Source organism: Manis pentadactyla, chromosome 3 (genome assembly GCF_030020395.1).
Source record: "Manis pentadactyla isolate mManPen7 chromosome 3, mManPen7.hap1, whole genome shotgun sequence".
Lineage (NCBI taxonomy): Eukaryota > Metazoa > Chordata > Mammalia > Pholidota > Manidae > Manis > Manis pentadactyla.
This window is the reverse complement of record NC_080021.1, coordinates 63,165,923-63,183,542: the sequence shown is the minus strand read 5'-3', so window position 1 is coordinate 63,183,542 and position 17,620 is coordinate 63,165,923. Positions and strand designations below refer to the sequence as shown.

At 41.9% G+C, this 17,620-nt stretch overlaps 1 protein-coding gene across 5 annotated transcripts in view; it reads right to left on the bottom strand.

The window, feature by feature from the left end:
* Window positions 1–16,681, bottom strand: part of JPH1 (junctophilin 1) — an 80,266-nt gene extending 63,585 nt beyond the window's left edge. For 4 of the 5 annotated variants that reach the window (XM_036887497.2, XM_036887500.2, XM_036887499.2 and 1 more), the window contains exons 1-2: window positions 16,062–16,681; window positions 10,463–11,222 (exon numbers count right to left, since the gene is read on the bottom strand). In XM_036887497.2, the coding sequence (XP_036743392.2) occupies window positions 10,463–11,222; window positions 16,062–16,440 (1,139 nt within the window). In that variant the 5' untranslated portion in view covers window positions 16,441–16,681. The remainder of the gene's footprint in view (window positions 1–10,462; window positions 11,223–16,061) is intronic. The other variant, XM_036887502.2, reaches the window with a different exon arrangement.
* Between the last annotated feature and the right edge of the window lie 939 nt (window positions 16,682–17,620).

The following is a 17,620-nucleotide window of genomic DNA, read 5'->3' as shown; positions in this document are numbered from 1 at the left end:
TTACTAGGTAGGTTCCTTGTGCACTAATCTTAGAAAGCATAGTTTCAAAAATTCAAGAACAGGTATTCTGATACCTGAATTGCACTGTCATAAGGCAACAGATTCCCAGTCACTTAATGTGAGAACGTCTTTCTTTGTACTTCTTAAAAAGAGCTAGTATCACGTGCATGGAATTCCTCTTTAATGCTGTGTCTCATAAATGTCTTTGTCCCTTAGGGCTTGGGTCTGAGCTCTTCATGTATATTATAAATCTGTCCCAGTTCCAGCCCCATGTTCCCTTTTTTGGGGGGAGAGGTGGGGGTGCCAACATCTCAAAATTCACAAAGTCAAAAATCCAAACTCATCCTCCTCTCTAAACCTGTGCCCTCCTTTCTGGTCCCTGTCTGGATGAACAGTACCAGCATCCTTCCCACTGGCCAATCCGGAAATTCAGGAGTCACTCCGATGCTTCCTTCTCTACATTTGCTGCTCTTATTCAACCATTAGGTGCTGCTGAGTCTGCTTGGGAGGCTCCCACTTGTACATTTGCTTCTTTACATCCCCGCTGCCACTGCTCAGCACAGCCCATGGGCTCTTAGCTAGATGATAGTGAGCAGATTCCAGCTTAATCTGTCTCCAATTTTATTGCCCCTACTCTTCTCAATCCCTATACCACTTGCCTCCAGAAATATCTAAATTTGATCATGTGATTCTTCTGCTTAAAACTGTCAACAGTTCTCCTGTATTTGGGATAATATCCTAACTCCCCCTTTTGTGTTAGTGAGCCACTGCTGACTTCACCTCATCTTTCAACACCCTCCACCTAGCACTCTCTTTCCCAACCACACCAAACATTTTACAGTGCCCCAGATACATGTGGGCCATTGTCCTCTGCACCCTTCTCCACCTACCCCTGGAAAATACCTAGGTATCCTTTGTGTTTGGGGCTGGATACCACCTGCAAAATTATGCCTCCAGCCCCAGGCTATGATTAAGCTCCTCATATGTTACCTAAACTCATAACAAGAAGTCAATCATCTTAGAGGGAACTGCTTTTTAATCTGTCCCAACCAGACTCTTTGATGGAAAGGGCTGGGTCCTAATGATAATTTTACATTTATATAGTATGCCATTGATTAATGTTATAAAGAGTGATGAGAATTAATATTTCTCAGAGATAAACAAACCTTGTAAAATGGGCTGGTAACTGAATGTCTTTTCTTTGAATCCAGGCCAAAGCATTAACTAATGTTTTAACTGATGACAGATGAGGGCTAAAGGTACCACTCTTTTAGGGCATTTGCATCTTTGCAAGATGATCTGTCAGTCTATAGCTCAAATGATTCTCAAAGCACTAGGATGAGCAGAAAGGGGAGGAACAAGCAACCAGGGCTGCTGGGGCACGTAAAGCCTTATCATGTGATGCTCCCCCATTCTTGCTCTTGAACCTGAAACTCCAGCTTCTGTGGGGTATCACTGCAATGTGTCTTGACTAATAAGCTTCCCATATGAATCTTAAACCTTTCCTATAGTGGATGGAGGTAAATGTAGGAAATATTGAAATACTAACTAAAAGAGCCCTCCCTCACCAATGTAAAAAATTATACACAGAAACTTCTAGACCAAGCCAACTGAAATCAAAATTTGATTGACTTGATACCATAAAATACAGGAAAATTTTTAACCTTATTCAAAAAATTTTAACAACAAGAATATAACAAGATTATTTATTAATCTCTGGCATAATTGATTGTTTTAAAAATACTAGAAAGTAAATTAATGTATTTTACTTGGCGTGAATAAGTCTCTCAGCACACAGGGAAATCCTAAGAAGATTTGACTTCAGAAAGTTGCACTCTTTTGGAGGCAATCTTGATTCCTTACATATTAATTAAATTTCTGATAAAGAAGCTTATTTGTATAATATGCTCAATTCAAAATAAATGTGAAACACCACCTAAAATAGAAGGGCAAATTTATTAAAAGCTTATTTGGTTTTTTTCTCAAGAGGCCGTTGTACTAAAGCTGAATGACTTACATAAATACCTTTGGCATTTGTTGGATCCTGTTCCTAAACACAATGTTCATATTTCATCTATAATAAGAAAAGCATCTCAAAGATTTGCAAGGCACTAGTCTTGCAAGCATCCAGTTTGGTGTCTTGAGTAAAATGAGATTGGCAGAGTCAGCTTAATCCATAATGGAAAGTTGTGAGCAGGGTGGCTCGGCTGCCTGCAGCTGCCGCCTGGAGTCTACCAGCTACATTAGCATGCGCACAGAACTCTGCTGCCTGCCCCCAAACAGAGTTTCTCCAGGTCAAAGCTGAAATTCATATGGAGCAGAAGGGATGGAACATGAATGCAATCACACCTTTGGCTTTCCAGAGCATGTTATAGTGGGGTGGTTTTCATTACAAATGAAACTACACTAAAAAAGTCATTGCTGCCTTAATCTTCATATTTACAGAATCAGGAAAATGTCAGACTTCGGAGATAAATGAGATCAAATTTGATGCAGCTTGTACTGCTTAAGCAAACGCAGAGTTCTACAGTTAAAATAAGGCCAACATGTGTCCCAAAAACCTAGCTTATCATCCCCCTAGATTGTTTTTTTTTTTTTTTCCCTCTAGTCTTCAAAGCCAGTTTTCATCAAGGCGATCTCTGCAGAATTGAATGTTACTTCACATCCCAGCCATACCGTTTGCAGCATCTTCTCCTGGTCCTCCCCATTTAATCACAGTGGAGAGCCAGGCCTACATGATTTGGAGTTTATGAAAGTATGTTAGTAATAGTCCAAAAGTCTGGATAACTCTGTAACCCTCCCATTATTACGGCCTAAGACAAATTTTCATTTAGTTTGTATTGCTTGAACCTACATGCTAATCATTAAAACATATGTGCACTTCAAGGCCTCAGTTTTTGAATGGGCCTGGGCTTGAAAGGGCTGGATGAAGAGTTTTTAAAGAAAGATCTTTAGAAACAAGATACCCAAGAGCATTTTACAAGGTTCTCATAGCACAGCACGTCCCATGTTACGTGTAATAACCTGTTAAATGGTGAGAGGGTAGAATATCAGAAGTCAAAAGAGAGAAGCAGGTCAAAGGAGTTTCTCTGTGTTCCCCAGTTCTGCCATTACATCCAAGCTGTACCTGCTGCTTGGGGGCAGGACAGAGCTGGTACCTAGGTTATCTTTCTGGTTTCAGCTGCTCACTCCGTACACCCACACAGAAATTCTCGGTGACTGCTCAGCCCGTGAAGAAGTCCTGGGTGCCTTTATACAGAGAAACGTGTCTTTCTTTAAAAAGCCTGGAGAAGAATGTGAGGCAATCAGAGCAGGCTCCTCACTTTCACTTGTGGGAGATGGGCATTCTTTGGTAAGGAGGAGAAACCTGTATTTAAAATATTTACATGCACCATGAAGGTTAGTCACCTCCACTAACATACCTAAACAATATGAAGATAAAATTTTTATTATCCTATGTTGTCTTCAGAATAGTACACCAGCAGAGCATGATATAAATACATACACAATTTCCTTGATCATTTGCTTTTCAATCTTAAAAAATACAATTGCCTGTTGACAGTACACTGACTTCACACAGACTTGAGGCTGGGAGTTGGGTGAGTCTGCATATAGGTGGTCAAGCTTTGTGGATTTAACTCGTTTCCCTTTGCTTATCTCTATTTCTGTTTTTCAAGCCTTCCTTTCCTTCCTATTTCTTTCCTCCCCCCACCTTCAACTCTGCCCTAGGTCTGGTCATCCATCTACTCTGACTTTTGGGAATGACACTTGTAGGATCAACACATTTTCTGAAACACAGCCTGTATATAATGATTTACAGTTTACAAAGCCCTGGGATACCCCATTCCCCCATTCAACCCTAAACATGACCTTTCTGTGAAGAAAGAGGCAAATGTCAATGCCTGTTCACGGAAACTTTTCTGCACCTCAGAGCCTGAGCGTTCTAACCACACCTCCGGAATCTGTTCGTAGAAGGGCGGGTGATAACCGGTGGAAAGGGCCACCAGCAGTGAAGGCAGATACGGAACACAGGAGGCATAGCTAAAGAAAATAATGCTCCCTGTGAAGTTCTTCATTTTAGGTGATTTCCCTGCCAAATTGTTTTATTTTCTCCTATTTAACAGCCTCTTCATTAAGATGACCTACAACGAATTACAAGGGATTCACCTTCCCACAAAAGTCACTTACACTCATAACTGAAAATTAGCCAGAGCCCCAGGAGAAGAGACAATAATTCATGTAAAAGGTAATCAAATTGTTTTTAAATATACGGTATAACCACTAACATTACAGAAAATAAGGACAGAATATAAATTAGAATCTTGATTTGCAAAGAGAAATAGAATCGTTTTGTACAACAGAACTAAAGAATTTCAGATTCTTGGCCCTTCATGATAACTAGGCTGAGACTGAGCTTTTTCCTAAAATTGGGTACTAAGCTGAATTTGGATCAGAATGTGCACTGACTCATGGCTGACTTTGGATTTTAATCACTAATAAGTGTGAATCAAGTCAAGTAATCTTGTGAAGGACTGTTCTATTGAATAATATTATTTGAGCTTAAGAAAAATGACTTCCAAAAGTGGCAGGACAAGAAAACTTTCAAAAGGAACTAAAGACAGGTGAACAAACCTTCAGCAAACTTAGATTTTTAAAAGATAATAAGCTCTTATGTTCTGACGTATCACATATATTGGTGATATCAAATATGTAGGATGAGCTAATTATTATACTCAGCATAAGCTGACTTCCTGGAGCTTCCCTGTCTAAGGAAAGCACTCACATACCCTATGAAGAATGGAGATAACAGCCTGGCTTAACCTGAAGCTCATGTTCCCTGGCCATGTCTTAGTTAGGACACTTTAATGATGTGGATGTAATTAAGGCAGAGGCCACCCATAACACATACCTTTGTATTTTCTGCACTTGCTTGACTACTGACAGACTAGAGCATGATGAATTATGAGAGCAATGTCTCCTTCCTTAAAAACCATGGTTTATAAGTGTCCAGCAAAATGGAATTAGAAGTACTGGCAGTGTTCATACCCTAAGTAGGGAGAATTTAATTCACTCATTCATCAAATACCTACTGCAGCCCTTAAGGCAGTGCCTTCATCTCAAGTAGCTGCCGGGTATACCCAAGTGTGCCGAGTTGCCTTTAGGGCCTGGCTTTCCAGTCCCATTGGAGAAAGACGTGTGAAACAATTATACTGAAATTGAACAACTTAGACCAATGTGGGCATTTAGAATAAGCTGGATAGCGGTGGGCAGGAGCCTGAGGGGTCAGGGAAACCTTCCCTGAAGAAGAGACTTCATGCCTAAACCTGACAACAGAGCAGCCTGAGGGACTTGGTCAGGCAAGGGGGCCTGGCAGGGGGAAGGGATGAAAGAGACTTTTCTCAGACCTGAAGCAAAGCTGTTGTGGCTGAATCATTCTGGGTATGGAAGAAAGCAGGAGAGTGGTAAGAAATTATATATTTTTTAAATTTCTTGAGAATTTTTTAAAAAGTTTCTCATTTTTATATTTAGGTCCAAAGTTGGCAAACTTTGGGGTCCAGTCTCTAGTTTTAAAATTGGATGCTGGAAGCTTAACTGCTCACCAGATCCTTTGAGCTTCAGGCCCCCCATATTATATCTGGCTGCTTCCTGCCCCTTGCACAGCTCTCCCAGTGACAAGCACAGTGGGGCGAGGGCTGGCCAGGGGAACGACACAGGGCTGCTCCTGACATTACCTGTCTAGGTGCTGGTGTTACTACCTGACGTGGCACTAATGGCTGGGGAGAGGCTGAGAGTAGCACAGTGCCACATGACTGGCTACCTGTGCCATCACTGACACGTCCCAGGGGCAGTGGGAGCCTGCCCAGCCAAGCACTCTACCAGCTTCAGTGAGGCTGGCCACAGAGTCAGAGAAGATGGTAACTATGCCATGCCACTTGATCCTCCCATTTATTTTCTTCTAATCTGTGATACGGTGAAATGGCTTTAATTCTCAACTTGCTTTCGTCCAGCTCTCTCCTACCCTTTCATGTACATCTTCTACCTTCAAGCATGATAATTATTTCCTCTAAGGTACAGATTCTACAAAGCTTCTCTTTTGCCTACACCTTTTCTAACTTACCTATTAATTTCCATGGAAGTGTGATTTTCTAAGGACCACTGATTTGCTATCTCAACCAAATGCCTCACCTTAAAATTCTTCCTTGAAACATTTTTCTCAAGGAACAGTAATCTGAATACCTCAAAGAATTATTGAAAAGTCAATGGAATTAAAAATGACCAAATGAGAAGCCACTGAAGCAACATGGATAAAGGGGTGACCTTGGACAGAGCTTGGGTCTCTGCTTCTGAACGTTAGGGGCTTAGATACTAGAGTTGCTCCCCTACCTCTTGCACACTTTTTAAAAAACAAGGTTGAGACACTTTCTCAATTCCAGGTGGTGACTTTTTTTCCCCCCAGGACCAAGACAAGAGGGGGATAATACATTTTGTTAAATCTTATAAACGTAGTACTTTTTAGATCAGAATATAAACCTAAAGAAAAGTCATCAAATGATTACTATCCCTTACAGTTTTAACTCTTTAAGTGCTACCCTGCTAGTAAATACCAGTATCTGCTGTTATTTTTACTACCCACTAACTGTTGTGCCATTCCCACATTCCCTAATCTGTAAGAATTGAACAGGGGCCCATAATAAGCTTTCAGAAATAAGCTCCTGTGTGTTTACTGGGGAGAAACATTACTTTCTCTTCAAAGAAGCACAGGAAAGGTCCACAGACTGACCATGTTTCTTTGAATCTCTGGGCCAAACATGGTTTCATGTCTCCTGATATCCCTGAGGAGACATTATTGGAAGATACAATTATTTATTCTCAGGGCTACCTTGAGGCTTTGCTTCAAGATAACATAGGGTAGTGGTACAAGAACATTATATCCCATTTCCCTGGGACTTAAGAAACAAACAAAAATTCTCTATATCAAAAGAAACAACAGTAATGATGATTGACACTATCTGGGTGACAAACTGAAATGGTCAGTAACTGTTAAGTGATCATCTCTACTAATGGGAACTAGTGTTTCGACAGTGGCAGCTGCCAGGAGCCTTACTTTCTACTTCTTATTCTGCCATTACTGGGGCAGGGGAATGTGTCACTTTATGTTCCCAAACTTTTGATATTTTTAAAAACAAAGACATTAATAATAACTGTTGAGGGGCCAGGTAAGATGGAGCAGAAACTCAGGCACATAAAAAGCCATGGTTTATGACAATAGCTAGAAGTCCTTCCCAGGCAGCAATGTTTAAAGTCTTAATAGAACCTCTTTTCTTTTTATTTTTCAAAAAAGTTTTTACAACAATGTAGAACTCTAAACTCAGGACTATTATAAGAGGAATGTCAGCCCTTCAGCTACTTTCTACAAAAACAAGTGGCAAAACTCTTTATCTTAAGTACTCAGTAAAGTAAGGAATCTGGAGAAGGGACCAAAATAGTGAAAGTAAGTAGAATATAAAAGGTTATTTGAGCATTTATTTGTCTATTGTGTCTTTCAAACAGTATTCTTTTTTTTTTTTTTGAGAGGGCATCTCTCATATTTATTGATCAAATGGTTGTTAACAGTTAACAACAATAAAATTCTGTACAGGGGACTCAATGCACAATCATTAATCAACCCCAAGCCTAATTCTCATCAGTCTCTGATCTTCTGAAGCACAACGAACAAGTTCTTACATGGTGAACAGTGCAAGGGCAGTCATCACAGAAACTCTTGGTTTTGATCACACATTATGAACTATAAACAATCAGGTCAGATATGAATATTCGTTTGATTTTTATACTTGATTTATGTGTGAATCCCACATTCTCCCTTATTATTATTATTATTATTTTTAAAAAATGCTGAAGTGGTAGGTAGATGCAAGATAAAGGTAGAAAACATAGTTTAGTGCTGTAAGAAAGCAAATGTAGATGATCAGGTGTGTGCCTATAGGCTAAGTATTAATCCAAGCTAGACACGGGCAACAAAATATCCACGATGCAGAAGATTTCTCTCAAAACAGGGGGGTGAGGTTCTAAGCCTCACCTCCAAACAGTATTCTTTTTAACTGTGATAAGAACACAACATAAGATCTACCCTCTTAACAAGTTTCTAACTGCATACATTGCTAATTACAGGCACACTATTATTAATTACAGCAGATCTCTAGAACTTATTCGTCTTGCTTAACTGAAACTTTATACCTGTTGAAGAGCAGCTTCCCATTTCCCCCCCTCCCTCCAGCACCTGGCAACCACTATTTTACTTTCTGTTTCTATGCGTTTGATCATTTTAGATACCTCATGTAAGTGGAATCATGCGTATCTGTCCTAAGACAGGCTTATTTCACTTAGCACAATGAATTCAGCATTTTTTAAATAGCTAAGTGAAATCTTTATGAAGTAGGTAACTGGCTAAAAGTATAAGATCTTAAGCTAAGTATCTTTGACTATAAACTGTATAATACAGTATTCTCAAAGTGCTAAAAGATATTCAACAGAGGATGTGGCTAGGATTTGATGTTTTATTATGCTAGTATAACCAGAGATTATCTTGGCATCACAAGTGCTTCCCTTTCGTTATGTAGACTTTTCCAATTTAAACAAGCTAATCGTAATAGTCAATAATTAAAGCAAGCATAAGAAAGTCATTTCCAAGAGTGCCCTGCACAGGTTTATTTTCCACCCACCAAGAGTGACTTGCCTCTAATAGATCACTAGATTGTATGGTGAAAATAAACACAAGAATAGAGGAGTGCATTTAGAATTAAAGGCCAGGGGTTAACAAAAAGTTCATCACTAGCTCTAAGGGTTAGCTGAGGGCCAGAAAAAGGCAGCAAGATCAGATGTTTCCTGTCTACAAGCAAACTAAAAAGCAAGTAGATGGATGCTTGGTGATCAGAGAAAACTTAGATCTAAAATAAAAATCACTCAGCAGAGAAATCAGTGAGCTTTCAGGAAAGTTTGTGCTGATTATCAAGCACTATTAACTTTAAAATAGAGAATTAGCTTGGGGTAAAGATAGAAACCTTGAAGACTTTTAATATATCTAAAAATGATGCCAAAAGAAAAAGACCTCTTCCATTTTCCAATTGTTTCAGATACTTGGAGGTAAACAGTAGCCACAAAATAGGGTTGTTGTTTTTTTTAAAAGAAACGTCACAAGTCTGGAAGTATTAAATTGCACCTTGTGAAACTGCCATTTTTTTATACCTCAAAAGGACCAAGAATCAGAAACTTCACATGGTTCAATCAAAGAAAAGGGGAGCTCATTAATTCAATGCTAAGAATAAAAATCTCAAGGCATGCTAATATTTTGTGGTTTCAAATGAGATTTACTTCCATGGGAGAATATTACTAAAGCAGGAAAAGGATTTTTAATATTCTATGCTAAATGTTTGCCTCAAATCGCACAAAACTTCCACCAGTCAGTATCCATTTAAGCCTAAAAATAAAAATTTCCACTTATAAAGATCCCTTCTTCTTTTTTGTCTAACATGACATCTATGTCTAATCAAATTCTATTCCCAATGATTTTTCCATTCCTCTCCTTGGGTCCCTGAACCCAGCTATTAATGGTAAAAACTTCAAGCATAGTCCTGTGCCCACATACACCCCACTTCTCAATCTATTATTCACCCTCTTTCTCCTACTCACTCCAGCCCTTCTCCACTGCTCTACTTTCTCCCAAACTTGGCACACCCAAGAGTCCCATCTGTCTATGTCATATTCCCCCCCCCACTTTCCTTTTAATACACCAGTGATCTAATCTTTTCCTGCATAGAATGTGGCGATTCTAGTGAGCCTTGTCCCTCTGCCTTTGCCATGTAGATGAGCTCTGTTGTTTTAAAGAATGCATGCTAAATTCTGTCGTGCAACTTTCCATTTCTGCTCTGTGTATATCTTGGTGGCTTTCTCAAAATCAATTTCATCTACAGGGCATCAATCAACAGAATTTGAATTTTAGAAATGTAGATAATTTTATAGTGGGAGTTACAAACACCTCCAACTTAAATATTAGAATAAAGGTTCTCATCTTTACTAGGTATATTTCCGTGTGGATAGATATTTTCTGGTACATAAAGTACAGTGTTCTCTGAGAAATGTTTCAGGGGTACTTTTTTTTCTAATGTAACTTTCTGGATTCTAGAAATGTACACAAAGTCTGAGTGAAATCCATCATACTAAGTATTAGGGAAGTAATTTAAACAGGTAGGGTGCCTCAATGCGCCTTCAGTGTTTTTTGATGATGGAAAGTTTCGTAACAATACAGGTATATTTCTGATTCTTATTCTTTGGGACTTTTATTTTCCAACTTTGATTTTGGTAGTTGTAGAATCGATCTGATGCCACCAACAGACTGACATAGTTTCTAGCAATATTTGGCTGTTTTGAACGACCCGGCAGAACCACCCAAGCTGCATTCACATACCTTGAATTCGCTATTTCCACTTTGGTTCTGGCCATGGCAGCTGCCCTTTGCGCACCTTCAATCGCTCTGTCCACCTTCTCCCTAGTTTTTGTATTTCTTATTGGTATAAGCTGCTTCCTTATTCCACGGACCAGAATATTATTTTTGTATTTTCCCTCTTCTTTGGAGCCGTCGGGAAACACGGTGCAGCCATATCCATGCCTCTTGTTATTTGCCCATTCGCCTTCATACTTCATGCCGTTGGAGCGCTCGCTAATGCCGAAACCATTGCGCTTGTCGTTCTTCCACTCGCCCATGTAGGTTTCCGTGGTGGTGGCATCAACGTGGTCTTCCACAGGGCAAAAATCACAATCGACGTCGCCAAAACTGATCGTGGAGTTGGCATCGCTGGAGCTAATTCTGCTCATGGCAGCGTCACTGCGGACGGAGCTGCGCTTGCTCGAGATGGAAGACTTGGACTCGGACTTGCGAAGTTTCATGCTTCCGAGAAGGGAGCCCCTCCGGAAGAGGCCACCCTTCTTCTTGCCGGCGAGCTCCCCGTCGGCGTGGAAGTTGAGCACGAAGCCTCCGCGGGTGCCCGCGGGGCTGTCGGCGGCGGCCGCGGCGTCGTGGAGTACGCTGCCGTTGCTCTGCTCGCTGCGCAGGGAGGCCATCGAGGTGCGCAGCGGCGAGCGGATCACCGTGGCCATGCCGTAGGGCACGCTCTGGCGCACGCCATAGCCATGCCGCATGCCGCCGGCCCACTGGCCCTGGTACGTACCTTCAGGGGGCGCGAGAAAGCACAGCGTGAGTCGAGGGCAGAAGGGGCGAGATCGCCCGCGAGCACGGGGCGCCCCCTGGGAGAGCCCGGCGCAGAGCACGCAGGCCCACGGGACAACCCCGTTTGTGTCCAAGTCAACTCTAAGCGAAACTTTTCATCCACTCACGGATCTCTGCCCTGTAATTTTGTGGCTATGGCTTTAATGTAATTGTAAAGGACTTCCCAATAGTCTAATTTTTGTCTTTCATTAAAAAATTTATACGAGTGTTTTCAGATGAAAACCATTACTTTCTAATACACAGAGAGTGAACACTAGGAAGCAATTTTTCTACTCTGAAATACACACACCCAACGTCCCTCGTAACGCAGTGTCACAGAAAATGAAATGAGTCCTATTTCTGAATCTTATTCTAATATACCTAAAAAAAAAATAAACCCTCTAAAAACTCCGGTCTGTCATTATAACGCCCAAAAAAGCTCAAAAACTTAAAATTATTAGTGATCTGAATCCTTGGCACATGGTTCATCAAACAAATTACCTACTTTTTTTCCTACCATGTTCAACATTTCTTTTAGGGTAGGGAAAATTTATGATGATTATTAGTTTGGGTAAAACTTTCTGAGCTAAGAGTGACTTGACTAACAATAAATACTCAGAACCATTATGAAGAAATGAACAATTTGTTTTTACATTTTATACTGCAAAGTGAAAAGATCAAGACTTGTCTTATATCACTTGCCAAGTTTCTGCTTTCTTCCCACCATTCTTGTCAGGAATTTCCCTAAGCTGTGCCACTGTGTTGTGAATTTCATCATGGACTAGAAGCACTCTAAGGGCAGGAATTACTTCAACAGAGAAGACAAAATTTCCAGACTTCAAGGCTTATGTGTCCTGTGGTCTGTAGGTGATTGATGACTTTATAGTAAACAGGGTGGCTAAAAGAGTATAGTATTTACCCTAAGAAAAATTTATATATATAGCTTATATATATAAATTAGATTATATAGTTCTACCTGCAGTCACTTTTCACTTTATATTGCTGCACACAGATTTCCATTGTGTGGCACATATTTATTTTTAAAATACTGAGCAACACTAGTGATTTTATATCATTTGTTAACAAGGGCTGATTATTCCACTGCACTTAAAAGTTAAAACTGTAATGGATCCAATAATCAAAAATTTTGTCTAATTTCAAGACTGCCTTCCTTTTCTGTTCACTCCAATACATAGTAGGGTGACAGTGAAATACAAAATGGGTCTGGTACTGTGAATGTCATATTCTGGCTAGATGTGAAAGTATTATTCTAACATCTATGGACTTTTAAGGAAGTGGGTGGGCCATAGCTTTCTCAAAAGGATTAAACCCCAAAGGATAAGATAGTCATGTAAGAATATTTCAGGTTAAAAAGCTTCCTACTGAATGTTAGTCATTTCTAAATACTACCACCTTAAGGAAGGGAATTGTATTATTAGGAAATTTCAAGTTTGACTTTTCCTCTGCCTATAGGGATAAAATCTAAGTTCTAGTATAAAAGTTACACAACCTGACTTATACATACTAAAACAAACCATCTTATTTTTTAAAAATAGTTTGTTTATATAAATGAGGAATGCTATAAATCTTTCAAGATAACGAACAAGTTAATTTTGTAAGGACAGTTTCCAAAGGTGCTATTTAATATCAGGAAGTATTAACATTTATAAAATACAACCATAACGTCTCAGTTAATTTTAACACTGAGGGAAAATCAGTTTCCTTAAACTGACATGTCCAGAAGAGACTAGTATTTAGAATTTCCAAGTAAGAATTACTCAAAAAATCTAAGCAGTTTAAGGCGATAGCAGTGATTAGAAAGTTTAGGTCTTTGCTTCATTGTCAAATAGGGAACGGGGAATAACAGTACTGGCCATATTCCCATCCCATTATGTTTAATCACAGTATGTGGAAGGCTTCCTCTGTGGAACTGCTAAAAACCAATTTATAGTCAAACTTTAGTTCATCTGAAATTTAAAACAGGTTTAGTTTAGTCAATAAATGTTGAAAAAAAGGGGGTCTCTATTTCTTTATGAAGCAGGTGGGTTCCAGTATCTCCCTGCTGTTCAAGTTCTAATTAGTGCTTCTCAATTCCTCAAATATACATGCATATTTCATGAGTGTAAAAATTAACTTAAAATGAAACCCATAAAAATAGGTTCTGTGATTTTTCATCCAGGAGCTAGTTTTCCAGATATGGCCATTTTAACTGCACAATCTTGTAGTGGAAGGCATCTGGTTCAGAAAAAGTTCCAGTTATGTAGAGCGCACTAGGCCAAATACGCTATGAATGGGTACGTGCTAGTGTGCATGTTATTAAAACAATGTCTTCCTTGGTATTTTCAAAAGTTTTATGACAGGTAGAAAAAAAAAGTGAAGTACAGCAGATCAGAATTTGCACAAAAAACTCTGATTTTTTTTTTGCACCTCAACTTAGATTTCATGAATATGGTATTAATTTATTCTTAATATTCAGGGGGTTTCTATTTCAGCAACACTGCACACACAAATTACTAATAAAGTAAATCAAGTGATACTTCTCATATGGAATTACTACTTCCTTCCTTCCTCCTCTAGTTCAATGTCACCTCAAAGTACACCCAATGATTTCCCCCTAAATTTGAGAGAGGGTGCACATGTGGAATATGGAGACAAAAAAAGCCAAGCTAACTCAAGTACGAAATGGGCATTTCCTATTTGTGTGAAATAAGTTAAATGAATGCACTTCCACTTAGATACCCACTTTATGATAAAGGACTTTTTAATTATATGGGGGTGACATAGGAAAGAAAGCAGAAAATTGACTAGCACAGAGTAGACATTCAATGGTGATTTTTAAGAGGTATTTTTTTCTTCCTAATTGGTAGACTATTAGATTTCTTTTTGGTAGGAAAAAACCACAGTCCAATGGTGATGCCAAATTTTAAGGTCTTTAAAATTTTTTTTAAGTTAGTTTTAAAATAGAAGGCAGATTATCCATATAGTTTTTCCTGGACACTTATTTGAGCTTCTACAACGTGTACATAGATGACCTTTACTGTGCTTTATATATTTTTTGATTGCTAGGTATAATGAATGCTCTAAACCAAGAGATTTTGTTCAATGAGTAGTAACTTTAAAAGACTTATTTTTAACCTTCCAAAACTGAAGTAAAAGAACTAGCCATAGACTACTCAAAAGGTTATAAAATAATGCACACATTAAAAAAATAAGTTTTGCATTCCTCTCTTGAGCATGGAATTTAGTTATATGGAAGACCTGAGGACTCCAATAAAAGCCAAACCCAAGCTAACCTATTTATAGGGCTGTCAACCAAGGCACTCCATTCCCATTCAGAACTTTCAAGGGCCCTAATCATTGTGGAACTCGAGACACATGCAGCCCATATAAAAGTATTAAAAAATTTCCCCCCTTTTAATCCATGAGAACCATCCTTTATTTATACTGTAGGACGAAAAGATGTCCTTTTTAGCAAATCCTACCATTCTGCCATTTTGCATTTGAATCACAGCCTAAGTGTTCTGAGGAAGTGAAGTGTACAAATTGTATAAGCTTTTATAAAAGCAATGGCCTAACTGACATAGCAGTGGACTGGAGAAACCTTTAATTGGATCCCTTTAATATCCTCCAACTCTGAGCAGCATAATTCCAAAAGGTGACATCGTCTAAGAACCCTTTTCAATTAACTATGATTATGTTTATTAACAGAAAATGTATTTCGTCAAAGCATATGCCATCATCCTTCTCAACTTATTACACAAGGAAATCCCTCAGATTTTGACACGTTTCAGTAATGTATTCTTGTCCTAATTGAAAAAAAGGGAACTCTTCCCTATTATATACACAATTTCTTTTGCAAATATTGTTAAGTATTTAAATGGGGTGAATTTTGTTCACAGCCAGCATACTGTTTAGGTCATACACCGTAGTGCAAATCGGTGATTCGATACTGCCATTCTCAGGAGTAAAGTAGCTGCTAACTTACCAACTACAGAAATATACCTGTCAATTGCACTTTTAAAAAACATAGACTTCATTGTTCATTTCTAAAATGTTTTCCTAGTAACTTGTCCAAAGATCTCTAGTCAACAATGACTACCATTGTTTTGCTTGCAAACCACTACTTTAAGGAACTGAATGAAAACTCGAAAGAAAAACCTACACCCTCTGGACCCCACCTGCATCAGGTGGCCTATCCACTCCCATAAGTAGGATGTTTCCAAATGCACACCAAATAAGGTACAATTCCCCAACATCCTACTTATGAGGTTCTGGCTTCTATCTTTAGGCTACTAGAGGACCACAAGCGAAATACGACTCCACGCGAAACCAATCCGGGGAGCGGTCAGTACCGACAGCCAGCCTCACAAGCCCAGCGTGTTAGCTCTAACTCCACGGGAGTGGCGATTTCCAACAGGGCCTGGAGAGGGAGGGCTCCGGAACGTAATGTGACGGGCTCAAGTGACAGCGTCCTTTCTCCAGCCCAACCCTCTCGGGCGGCGCTCCCTCCTAGTGGCAGTGCAGCGCTGGCGCCGGCCAGGTATATTCACGCCTCACTCTCCCGGGTGTAGACACACCGCCCGCTCCAAGAACCGGGTCAGATCAAACCCCGGAGCACCGGTAGCGTCCCAACGCACCCTCTCGGTGAGGGCGAGCGCGGGAGGTGGGTGGGAGGCTTCCCCAGGTGTTTTGGCGGGTTTCTGGACACGTGCGCCTCGCGTCCTCCCCGCGTCCCCGCAGCCTGGGCAAAGCCCACCGCACCAGCTCTCGGAGCAGCCGAGCCGCCTGCGACGCCGCTCACCTCCGTCCCCGTAGGTCTCCACGCCGTACCCGTCCTGCAGCCCGTTACTCCAGGTACCCTCGTAGCGAGCGGGGGTGCACAGGCTCTGCCGGACCCCGTAGCGCCCCTTGAAACCATGTGACCACTCCCCCCGGTACATCCATTTGCCCTTCGTCTCCACCCCCAGCCCGTGCCGCTTGCCCTGCGCCCAGTAGCCCTGGTAGGTGTTGCCGCTGGGCCAGGTGTAGCCTCCAGCCACCTCGAAGCCGTGCGACCAGGAGCCCGAGTACTCGCCCTGGCCCTTGGGCCCCGTGCAGATGCCATGCCCGTGCGCCTTGCCCTCCTCCCAGCCGCCGCAGTAGGTGCCGCCATCGTCGAAGTCGAACCTTCCGCCCGTCATTCGGGGGGCAGCCCCGGCGCGCTCCCCGCGGGGGCACAGACGCGGGCAGAGCTGGGCACGGCAGGGTGTAGCTCGGGGGTGGGGGCCCGGCGGGCGAGCTCAAGACAGCGCCCCGGGCAGCTCGCGCCGCCGCTCGGCTCCAGTCCGACGCCGCCCCCGTCCGCCCCTCTTCTTTTGCCGCCGCCTCCACCGTCGCCACCGCCGCCACCGCCGCCTTCCTCCTCCGCCTCCTTCGCAGCCGCCGCCGCCCGGGCCAGCGCCGCGCGCGAGAGGACAGCCCAGGCTCCGGAGCGGACCTTCAGCTGCTCCCGCCCGCCCACGTGAGCCGGGCGCCGCCCTGCGCCCGCCCTAGTCCCCTCCCCGGGCGCCGAGGCCCGGCCCCGCGGCGCGTCCGTCCCACCGGGCCCTGCCCCCAGCCCCGGGAGCCGCCGCGTCCCCGGCGGGAGGGCGGGTGGGCGCGGGGACCGGTGGGCGCGCGTGTGTGCGCGCAGCGGGATGCCGGTGGGCGGGCGAGCGGACCCAGGGACGCGCGAGAATCCCCGCCTGTGGAGGAAGGCGCGGCTGCGTGTGCGGGGGCAGCTCGCGGGTGGCGGAGCCTCCGATGTTTGCATTCGCGGTTTATCAAAGTGGTTAAGCTCCTGTAAGTGCGGCCACGTGTGTGCTGAGGGAAAACTTATGTATGCGTGTTTGTCTGCATGGGGTTGCAGTTACATTGTTTCGGCATTCCAACTTGTGTACTGTTGCATTTGTCATGCTCAGCTGTCATGAATTAACATCCCCCGGATATATGTATGCATGTGATATAAATCTGCGGCAGCCTAGATATAATTGTGCAGAATGTTCTTTTACACCTACCCATTTCTTAGCACATGTGTTTGCATTTATTTAATGAAGATACTGGGGAGAGCAGTGCAGTTTGAAAAAGCACAAAATCAGTTGGTTCCTTTTTTATTTATTAGTTATTAGTAATAACTAATGAAGATGATGTGTTAAATCTGTTTTTGAAGAGGTTTAGGCTTTCCTTGTACATCAGAACCTGCTTGTTCTAATGCCTCATTTCTGACAACCTTAGAAATTATTCAGCCTGGAGCTATGTACCCAACAGGCAGACCAGCCAGTTTATGCATATTGTATAAGTGTCTGGAATGTACACCTGGTACCTCTCCACTAGTGCCCACAG